At 35.4% G+C, this 10,914-nt stretch overlaps 1 protein-coding gene across 1 annotated transcript; it reads left to right on the top strand.

The window, feature by feature from the left end:
* The first annotated feature begins 413 nt into the window (after positions 1-413).
* Positions 414-10,914, top strand: LOC135618524 (fimbrin-2-like). The gene is made up of 14 exons (XM_065119434.1): positions 414-709; positions 804-974; positions 1,087-1,313; positions 1,411-1,582; positions 3,105-3,143; positions 3,269-3,337; positions 3,449-3,565; positions 4,020-4,234; positions 7,004-7,156; positions 7,255-7,454; positions 7,649-7,806; positions 8,453-8,549; positions 10,235-10,326; positions 10,427-10,914. The coding sequence occupies exons 1-14, from the start codon at positions 623-625 to the stop codon at positions 10,610-10,612; spliced, it is 1,983 nt and encodes a 660-aa protein (XP_064975506.1). The 5' UTR covers positions 414-622; the 3' UTR covers positions 10,613-10,914.

Raw genomic sequence — 10,914 nt, 5'->3', positions numbered from 1 at the left:
ATATTAGCATTATGATAATATAAAAAGGTTAAGATTTTGTTAATTATTGAGGATTTGAAGTTCTTAAAAAAATAATAAAAAAACTAATTTGGGTATCTCAACATAAAAAATGTTTCGACACAAAGTCTTACTCAATAAAATTTTGTATCTAAAATATTAGTGGAGTCATAATAATTATGACATTTATCCTCTCGAAATGGTGCCGTGTCAAAAGTCGTAACCTGTGAACTTTCAAAATGGAGCGCTGTGCCAAATCAATAGACGCCGTCCGATTCGCCCGCTCCCACTTCCATCTACCGTCCATGGTCATGCGTTCGCATGTCCCTCGAGATCTCAGTCGCGATTAAGTATTTGAATTCGGACGCTCCGTACGCGTCACCTCCACTTTTCCGTTACAATACTCGCTTCTCTCTCTTCTTCAATCTGAGCTCTGAGCTGCAGACTGCCCCACTCTCTCTCTCTCTCTCACGCCATCGCTATCCCATCTCTCCTCCACCAACCTCTCCTCCTCCATTTAGACCCCTTGCTCGCCATCTCCCACAACCAGATCGAAGAAGCAGAGCGAGAAGGTGGGAGATCCCTCCTACCCGGCCAAGGAACAATACATCCCCAGGAAAAATCAATGGCCGGCTTTGAGGGCGTTGTCGTCTCCGATCCATGGCTCCAGAACCAGTTCACCCAGGTCGAGCTCCGTTCCCTCAAATCCCAGGTATGCCAACGACGACGCCTATTCCGTGGATCGGTTTCTCTCTCGCCGACCTTGTTTCGATTGATCGCGGTCTTCTGTCACGTCCAAAATCTAGTTCCTTGCTAGCGGCGGAGGCCGAGGGTCCCTCACCCTCCGCGATCTATCGGCCACCATGTCGAGGCTGAAGATCGCCGGCGACTGCCTTACCGAGGACGAGCGGGCTGCCTTCCTGAGGGAGTCCTATCCCGACCTCGACCATCATGTCGACTTCGAGCTCTTCCTTCGGGTCTGTTTCTACTCTATTTATTTGTTTCACTCTTCTTCTTCTTTCGGCGGATATGCATTCTAGTAATTTCTTTGATCGGTTTACGAAGATGGATCTGTGTATTCTCCTGAAGGTGTATCTGAAGATGCAAGGGCGGGTTGGTGCCAAGAACTCATCATCGGCCTTCCTCAAGGCCGCCACCACCACTCTGCTCCACACCATCAGTGAGTCCGAGAAAGCCTCCTACGTCTCCCATATCAATAACTACCTTGGCGAAGATCCCTTCCTCAAGAAGTACCTTCCCATCGATCCGACGACCGATGATCTGTTCGAGATAGCCAAGGATGGCGTTCTCCTCTGGTGATCCTCGGTGCCCTCCTTGTTATCTTTGTCGTTGGCTATTCTTGAAGTCTGTCGATTAGGGAGGAAGATTGATGTTTTTGTTCTGCCTGTGAAGTAAACTTATCAATTTGGCTGTCCCCGGGACCATCGACGAGCGGGTGATCAACACGAAGAGAGTGCTGAACCTGTGGGAAAAGAACGAGAACCTTATGCTGTTTCTTAATTCAGCCAAGGCCATTGGGTGTACGGTGGTTAATATTGGAACGCAGGACCTAGCTGAAGGGAGGGTTAGTATCTCTTGCCTGTCAGTACCGTTGGTTCAAATCAGCTTTAGATGTTCTTATGTTCCACTGAAGTATGCTTTGGTCCTTGTTTTTCCTTCAAAAGTTCAAAATGGAATTACTCATAGTTGTCATGAATCTTATGTTTTGTTGTCTGCTTATTACTTGTATAATTCGATAAATGCCTCCTTGATTAATTGTGAAGGTATCTCTGATCATTATTTTCCTACTGTTCTCATAGGAGCAAGAGTACCTTAGCATCTATGTTGTTGCATAAACTGCTATTACTTGAATCTGAGATCGGCAAACGATTATCAACATGATTTAAAGTTTCCCGTGGTTTCAATTTTCAGGAAATACTCGACTTTGACTCTTGTATTGCCTCTGCTTGCTTCTATTATGGCAGCAGTCTCTTGGTGTAAGAGTATCATTAACATTTGGTGCATTTGCTTTGGCCACTGACATATGGCACTTGCTATTTCCTTTAAGATGAGATGGTGGTTGGTTAGGATCCTATGATCTCTCAAGCAAAAAGCAAATAGCAATCTTGTGCATCTTAAGTGAAAGAGTAACACTTTCAGGAGCATTCTACACTGATGAAGATATATAGATATAGATATATATGTATACATATATATATCAGCAAATTAAGCTGTTTTATTTGTTTGCCATGTAATTTTCTATTAGGATTTTAGTTGTTGATCTTTTCATAAATTCTTCTTAAATCATTGCTGAGGAGATGTAAAACGGGCACCTCCATCGGTGTCATAGTCCTATGTTGTTGCTGATTAAACTTGTTTGGTACAGAAGTGAGATGATAATGGCTGTCAGAAAGGTACTACTCCATTGAGTCTCGCAAGCACTTGCTTGTACAAATGTTTAGCATGTCTAAACACATTGACTTTTTGATAGTTCCAAACTTTTTAGGCATGAAGTTGAAAATTATTTCTGAATATTGGAGTTCTTAAGTATCATGCAGTTGGTCTAATTTGTTTGAGATTCAGAATACGTTTCACTTTAGTTGTTGACCATATATTTTGATCCAATTTTCTTTCAATGATGTCACTTCTATCATTTGGTTGGATTTTTATTATTCATAATTGGTTTACCATATTTGACCTCACTGTAGTGGCTAATACTTGATTGTACATTGTATCTTCTATTAGGGCCCACTATGCAGTAGTATATAGGAAAATCTTAGAAAATACTAAATTAGATGAGGTTGTCCACTATTACATGATGTATCATGTGGATGAGATAGTGGCAAATATTGACATATTCATTTTCACTCTATATGTAAGCAAACTCAAGTTCACAAACAGACTTGCATTGAAACTAAATAGGTTTTGCAATTCACATTAATTTATTTGCATCATTATGCTCATTTTGTGCTAAGGGCTTGAATCGTTATTATTACTTTGTAGCCTATAACATACTGAAATTATTATCTTCTTTAACCTTCTGCCATTATCTTTAATCCAAAGTGATTTTGTGAATCATTTGCTTATCATTTGTTTATGCTTTTCAGCCTCACCTTGTGCTTGGACTAATATCTCAAATTATCAAGGTATGTCTCTATTCTGATGCATAAGCAAAATCTATTTTGTTGTCTTCTAGTGATCACCGGAGAATTCCCAACTACTATGATGGAAAATGGATCTTAACCTGTGTTTCTGATAATATCACTATCAGATTCAACTTCTAGCAGATGTTAACCTGAAGAATACTCCTCAGCTTGTAGAGTTGGTTGATGACAGCAAGGTACTTGATATGTTTTTTCTTATAGCTATTACATCTTAAGATTAGTAGCGGTTGAAAGCTTTTCACCAAGGTAAAGCTCTAAACTATCTTTAAGTTCATTTGGATTCACAGGATGTTGAAGAGCTGATGAGTCTGCCACCCGAGAAGATTTTACTTAGGTGGATGAACTTTCAGCTCAAGAAAGGTGGCTTCAGGAGGTTGATAACCAACTTTTCATCAGATGTGAAGGTACAACCAATATAAAGATTTTAGATATTCATTCAGTCTATTCAGTCCTCTTCCTCATCCTTCTGTTGCCATCACTCTGCCAACCAACCCCTCCCATCTCTTTTTCTTCCTTTTTTTATTTGTTTGCCTTTTCTCAATATACCACATGTAGAACATCTAAACGCCAATTCATGAAATGACCTAAATCAAGCCTGAAGTAGTTACCAGACAATCCTAGGATTCTTTACGTTTTAATTATAAATTCCAAAGAGAACTTTTGTTTGAAGATAACTAATCTCAAAACTTCCTATCTTTTCCTCCTTTCTACTCCGTTTACATTCATTTTCATTGTATTCTTCATGACGATATGAATTCAGTTTGTGACAGAAAACATGATTTAGTGTCGATTCTGCACTCATGGGTACCATTGTTATAGTAACAGCTAATCCGGTCATATCATCTGTTTCTATTTCAGGATGGAGAGGCTTATGCATGTTTGCTAAATGTTTTGGCTCCTGAACATAGTAGGAAGCCTTATCCAAGTACAGTGAAAGATCTTCTTGAAAGAGCAAAATTAGTTCTTGAACATGCAGATAGGATTGGTTGCAAAAGATATCTGACCCCTAAAGACATTGTTGAAGGTTCACCAAATCTTAACCTTGCCTTTGTTGCGCATATTTTTCAGAAAAGGTAAGGGTCATTGGCCTTTTTATAATCTAAATATTTTGAGATAACTTTATGTAGAAAAAATTGCTAATATAAAGAAGAGGCCAAGATTTTCGTTAAGCTGCTTAGTTTGATTATTTTCTTAACATGCTTGCATGTTGCTTGTACATTCCTTACATGCTTCTCTTTGAAGGTATACTGTGTACATTTAAAGAAATTTATCTGCAAAACCTATTCTGCTGGTTGTTGCATTTTTTCTGAGAATATTTATGTTGTAGATACTTAGACTTCATTGCCTGCTATTATAATTATAGAAAGAGCACAGGTGGGGAGCACAATCATTAACTAGTGTGATCTTGAGGATTTTTTACGCTTACAGAAGCTCACCTTTTGCTGCTAATAATTATACTCTACAATTGTCACAGTTGTCCCTAATTACTATGTATGCGGATGGTTTTGCACTCAAATTTTTATCTACTTGATCAGTTGGTTGACTTTTTGCAAATAATGTCTTAGGTATTGACCTAAGTACTAGTCCATGCCTTCAAAATCGAAGTGTAGTCACCTAGGGGCACTAGTGCCATATATACATAAGATTACTTGAAGCCAACATGAAAAGGACATGATTATGATGGAAACCTAGAATCAACACCACATAAACATGTTTGACTCAAAAATAAAGCAAATGACCCACTTTAAGAATAATTAATTTTATTAGTTAAATTGAATATTTTGAAATATAAACATGAACTGAGATGAAGATAACCCATTGACAAACTAAGAGTTACACATAAACATATAAACTATGTGTATAAGTAGTCAATAAATATAAGTAAGAAAAATCATGTGATATCCATATAAAACTGCAAATTATCTTTTTTCATATGCTGATGAAATATAAAGAGAGTTGAGTTTCAAAATTGGGTATAATACCAAATGTTCAATCTAATGACACAAAAAACATATACCTATCAACACTAAGTATAGCTCAAAAGTGAAATTCATTAATGGTTAACCTAAATCTGTTCTTATGTTGACACTCAGAATCACCCAGATCCATGTCTAGCTCGGAAGGGATGTTAATATAGTTGTCCTCGGTGAAAACATCATCAGCCAAGTTCCACTTACAAGATAATTGCTTATTCTTCTTGCCTTTCAACCCAAAAATTTAGGATGTATAGCACAAGGCTATGGCAATTGGTGGTGGGTGGAGTTCTAGATCTTTTCAGCAATATCACCAAATTTAGACCATCACTCATGAAAATAGGGTTTTCATGATAAGTTTGCCAAGTTTGGAATGACAACCCCAGTTCAAGTAAGCATTTTTCTGGCTTATCCACTGTAGAAGGTCCAGCACCAAAGATAACATTTTATGGAAACAATATGGATCTATCATGTGTTATGTAGGAAGCAAGAGGAAACAATTGAGCATATTTTCTTCACATGTGAATGTACTAGAATGAGATAAAATGATATATGTAGACTGTTGCTATACTTTGTTACACCATGATAGAAATGGTACATGAAGAAAATGATGCTAAGGCAGAGATTTATATGTGCATTTGAAATCAATCAAACAGTAGTATTTTCCAGGTAATAGGAATGGACCATGAACAATCTTCATCTTGCTGCCAAATCCTACTATTTCTTATACATGAGAAAGGAACTTGAGATGTTCTGGCATATATAGTTTTCATTTTCTCCATCTTGTTATTATTTATTATGTAATTTGTTTTATGCATTGTTTTCAAAGAGGAGTAAGTGTCATGCAGACTTTTTCTATGATTGGTTTTAGTGGTAATGTGGTGACTATGCCTCTCTTTTTTTTCCCCTTCATGTAACTTTTTACATTGTTCTTAATATTATAATTGATAGAGGTACCAATTTGGCATGCCATTACACCTCAAACATTCTTTTCAATAGGATATTCTGTATTACCTGTTACCATAAACAGATGGGTTAAAAGCATTTTGTGTGGCTTCACCTTTTCTATAGTCACTTTCAAGTGAGGGTTATACCTTTTATTAACATATTTTATTGATGAAGAGTTTTTTAATTTTAGTTTTACCATTTGATTTCTAATGGATAAGTTAAATAAACTAACAAGCATAGATTGCTGAAACTTTTGAGATATGATCAAGAAGGAATAAATCTGAGTATCATAAATCTTAATTCATCCTCCACTAAAACCTTCTATCAACTTGAATTTTTAGTGAATAATTGATTGAGTCGATAATGGTAAATATGAGTCATCACTTCCACGTTTATTTCTTATCCTGTGATATAATGTTTGTCGTAGGAGAGATTTCTACTAGTTACAAGTAGACTTATTTTTCTCAAGAGTATACAAGTGTGTTTCATTCGAGAAATGTGGCTTACTAAGTATTCTATATATACTTAGTACCTCATTAATTATGAAAAATGCTGCATCCACATCTTGTTGAATGCATGTCAAGATAAATTAAGAAATAACATTCACTTTTTGTTCCTTTCTTTGTTGTTCACCTTATGCAATTTTTTATGACAAAATGGACAATATTGTTTTATACAACTTACAACATTCTCAGAAACTTAAATAATAGAATTTGTAAAACTATTAATTTTGTCTAATATATATTCCTATTCCATATGAAACATCGTAATTTAACTTTTTGGGCTGTGTATTGCAGCTGTATGAATTTAATGTTTATTTACATGTGTAGTATTTGGTGGGTCTTTGACCTTTGAGAGACCCACAAATGCAAATATTCATCTACACCTTTTGCAGAGCTAGATCTAATTTATTTTCTACAGGAATGGATTATCATCACAGATGAAGCAGGTCACATTTCTTGAAGCAAATTCTGATGATCCACAAGTTTCAAGGGAGGAAAAAGCATTTCGATTATGGATCAACAGTCTTGGAATTTCAAATATAAATAATGTATTTGAAGATCTTAAAAATGGGTAAAAAATTTATAGTTCTTATTGCTAGTTGTTAAATATTGTTTTAAAGCGTTTTGGAGCCGGCATTCCTAATGACATATTTATAATTTAACATGCAGATGGCTCCTTCTAGAGGTCCTTGACAAGGTCTCTCCAGGAATAGTTTGTTGGAAGTCTGCAAACAAACCTCCAATAAAAATGCTATTCAAGAAAGTAGAGAACTGTAATCAGGTAGTCAAAATTGGGAAACAATTGAAATTTTCCCTGGTTAATATTGCTGGACATGACATTGTACAAGGGAACAAGAAACTCATATTGGGTAAGACATCTGCAGATTTCCTAAAAATAGATATAAGTGACCATTAAAATTAAATTATGCATATCAAACTAATTTTTTAAAGTAGAGCTTGATCATGGGACCAGTTGAAGTTTTTCTTTAAGTGGCTTATTAGCATCTAAAATATATGTTTGTGATTTGAAATTCTACTAAATCTGTTTATACTTCTGTTCCAGCTTTTCTGTGGCAATTGATGAGATACAACATCCTCCAACTTTTGAAAAATTTGAGATTCCATTCTCGTGAAAAGGAGATAAAAGACATTGATATATTGAACTGGGCTAACAATAAAGTAAAGGATTCTGGAAGGTACTCACGGCTGGACAGCTTTAAGGTATTCCACATTTCCCAGTTGTAAGGCTTTGTTGACATTCGGTGTACTTGTTCCTGATCATAGCATAAAGTCCTGAAATAGAATGATAACCTTAATTAGAAAAAGAGAAGCTTACACAACTTCTTTGCTGTTAATAAGTAAAGAACTCTGTTTCTTGGTTGTGGTTTCGTTAGAATCTCCCTCTGATGTTAACAACTGAAGCTCTTTTTTTCATGTTTATGGTTTTATTAGAAATTCTCCTCATACTACTAATTCATTAAAGCTTTTAAATCTTAATTATAGTTCTGTACATCTATTAGTACTTACAGGAATATTGGTTTTATGTTATGATTTGCTTTTCTTAGGTTCCAATAAATATTTGGGAAGTACAAACTATATTCCTGCTTTTGATGACTATTTAGCTAAATTTAGTAGCATTGTACATTTGATCACATATTGCAGAAAAAAACATAGCTCTCAGTTTTGCATTCTGCAGTAAGCAGATAGAAAGAAATGCCAACAAAAAATGTTAGATTGATTATCTTTACACTAGTTTGATTTCAGACTTTGTCTTCTTATGCTTATGATAGAACTTTAACAATATTTCTTGTATTACTTTTTATTACATAAAACAATCTTAAGCCAATCCTCTTTCCCGAATTTGCAGGATAGAAGTCTTTCGAGTGGAATTTTTTTCCTTGATTTGCTAAGTGCTGTTGAGCATCGAGCTGTGAATTGGAACCTAGTAACTAAAGGACAAAGCGGTATGCCCAAAGTTGTACTCACGTGAATGAATAATGACTTTTGAAATGTCTCATTTTTTGGTGTTGCATTCTGTAATGTACATTCAATCATTTTTAGTTGCATTTCTTTGAATTTTATAGTAAATTTTTGTGCTAGATGGTTATAGGTCATCTTTTGGACATCTCTAAAAGAGACAATGGACTCTATTACACATGGATATGGACATGGGCTCAAACAAAACATATATAACATTGAGAAGTAAATCTGTCTAATTTACATATCTATTGTCAATCCTCAACATGTCTTAGAGTACGTGCAACTTATGAATGATACAAAATATAAATAAGTGGAGATAATACAAGTGTCTTAAGTTATTTGAACTATCAGACATATGCCAAGATGAAGTGTTAGTGACGTAGACGAACACGGCATAGACCAAGCAGAAATATTTGGTAAGATATGTGTTTCATGGATGCAATAGTTAAATGTGATTCGCCATTTTGTAATACTGATGTGAGAGGTAAAGAGGAGATCAAGGAAACATTAATTAAAAGCAGCATAAAGGTTTTTGATGGCTTTTAGTTTGACAACTGATATTGCCATAGAGCTCAGTGACAGAAAAAAAAAAATTGAAGATCTATATACACAACTGTGGCTTGTTATGGTCACAGTTTTAATTTGCATAGAGTGTTTTATTAAAAATAATATCTCTTGTGAAATAAGAATCTCTTTATATACATGAGAAAGGAGCTTTTTTATTTCCATATTAATTTGTAGTAGGTTTGTGTAATAATTCAGAGCATCAACATGAACATGACTTTATTTCCATATGATATAGGAAATCTCTTTATATACATGAACATGACTCATTCTTGTTCCCAATCATCAATAATTATAATTGCTTTTGCCTGCTTAACCCTGTGTATGGTTCCAATTCCTTCTCCTGAATATGCTTGTAGATCGCTTTAGCGTTAGTTCTGATGTGCTTCTGAGTAACTTTACTCGTCTGAACTTGGATCTTACAAGCTTTAAATATGTTAATAATGTGTCATATAAGCATTTTAAATATATTTTTTTAGCTGCTCTATATCTTATATAAAACCAATGAAAGCAGCTTTTCATGGTCCCCATGGTATACATTTTCTTTATTTCTGTGGTAGATTTAGAATTTGACAAAGCAAATGATGCATAAATTAACCATCCCCAGACCCCCTCTGTCAGTTGGAACCTCATGTGACTGTTCTTTTAATTTTTAGAAAATTGACCATCAAGTTTGCATTGCATCTGGTTTCTGATGTGGGCTGCTCGAGGGGTTTGGTATATATTGCACCAACGTTTCATCCATCTGACCAAATTCATACCAGGCCTTAATTTCCAACTTTTCTTGCTCTGCATGAAGACTTTTCTTTAACATATATCAAATTTCATATTTCTTTCGGCCATGGAGAATGAAAATTGTTCTAAATTGAAAGATGCAAACTTCAGCAAGTTGCTTCTTTATTCCGTATGGCAGACTGTGATCTAATGTAGGTTGAGATGACAATTCAGGCGAGATATCTCCATGTCTCTGTTCAATTATCTAAGAAATTCACAAGGAAATATCTTGCTTGAACTTGAAAATTCTTATCAATATCCTTGGACATAAACAAACATATATCTTTATTACTCATGAAAAATTAAGGTCTAATTTGTGGAACAAATGCAGATGAAGAGAAGAAAATGAATGCCTCTTATATTATTTCAGTGGCAAGGAAGCTTGGTTGCTCTGTGTTTTTACTTCCAGAAGATATATTGGAGGTAACTTCATTGGGTGGATGATACAAAAGCCAGTTTACTATTTATTTAAACTACCCACCGATAACATCATCGTGTTCTATCTATGGTTTACTTCACTCAGGTGAATCAAAAGATGATGCTTACTCTTACTGCCAGCATCATGTACTGGTACTTAAAGAGGCCAATCACAGAGGACGGATCAGTGTCTTCGGATGGAGAAAATGGAAGTTCATCAGAGAGTACCTCCAGCTCCACTTCAGATGACTCTGGTTCAGAGTCTTCATCTGATGATAGCGGAGGTAGATAATTCCGACGCGGTCATATATTCTGACAATATCATCTGACTCAGTGTGTACATCTTTTTGTTCTCGTTTTACTACACCTTGATAGAAAAATGTTTGGAGCAGGGAACTGATCCAAATAGCAATCTTCCTTTTTGGCTTTTTGAGTTGGGTTTGTGATTGCGTTGCTCATTAAGAAATGTATTTGATGGAGAAGTCAAGCTGCTATGATTGTTGTATAGGCTAACCCTAAATTTTGCTCCTGTTGTCTTATTTATATTGTGAAACAGCAAAATATATTCTTGTATAGTGGTTAGCATTTTGCCTA

Source organism: Musa acuminata, chromosome BXJ2-8 (genome assembly GCF_036884655.1).
Source record: "Musa acuminata AAA Group cultivar baxijiao chromosome BXJ2-8, Cavendish_Baxijiao_AAA, whole genome shotgun sequence".
Lineage (NCBI taxonomy): Eukaryota > Viridiplantae > Streptophyta > Magnoliopsida > Zingiberales > Musaceae > Musa > Musa acuminata.
The sequence above is the reverse complement of the archived record's forward strand: the minus strand, read 5'-3'. Positions and strand labels throughout refer to the sequence as shown.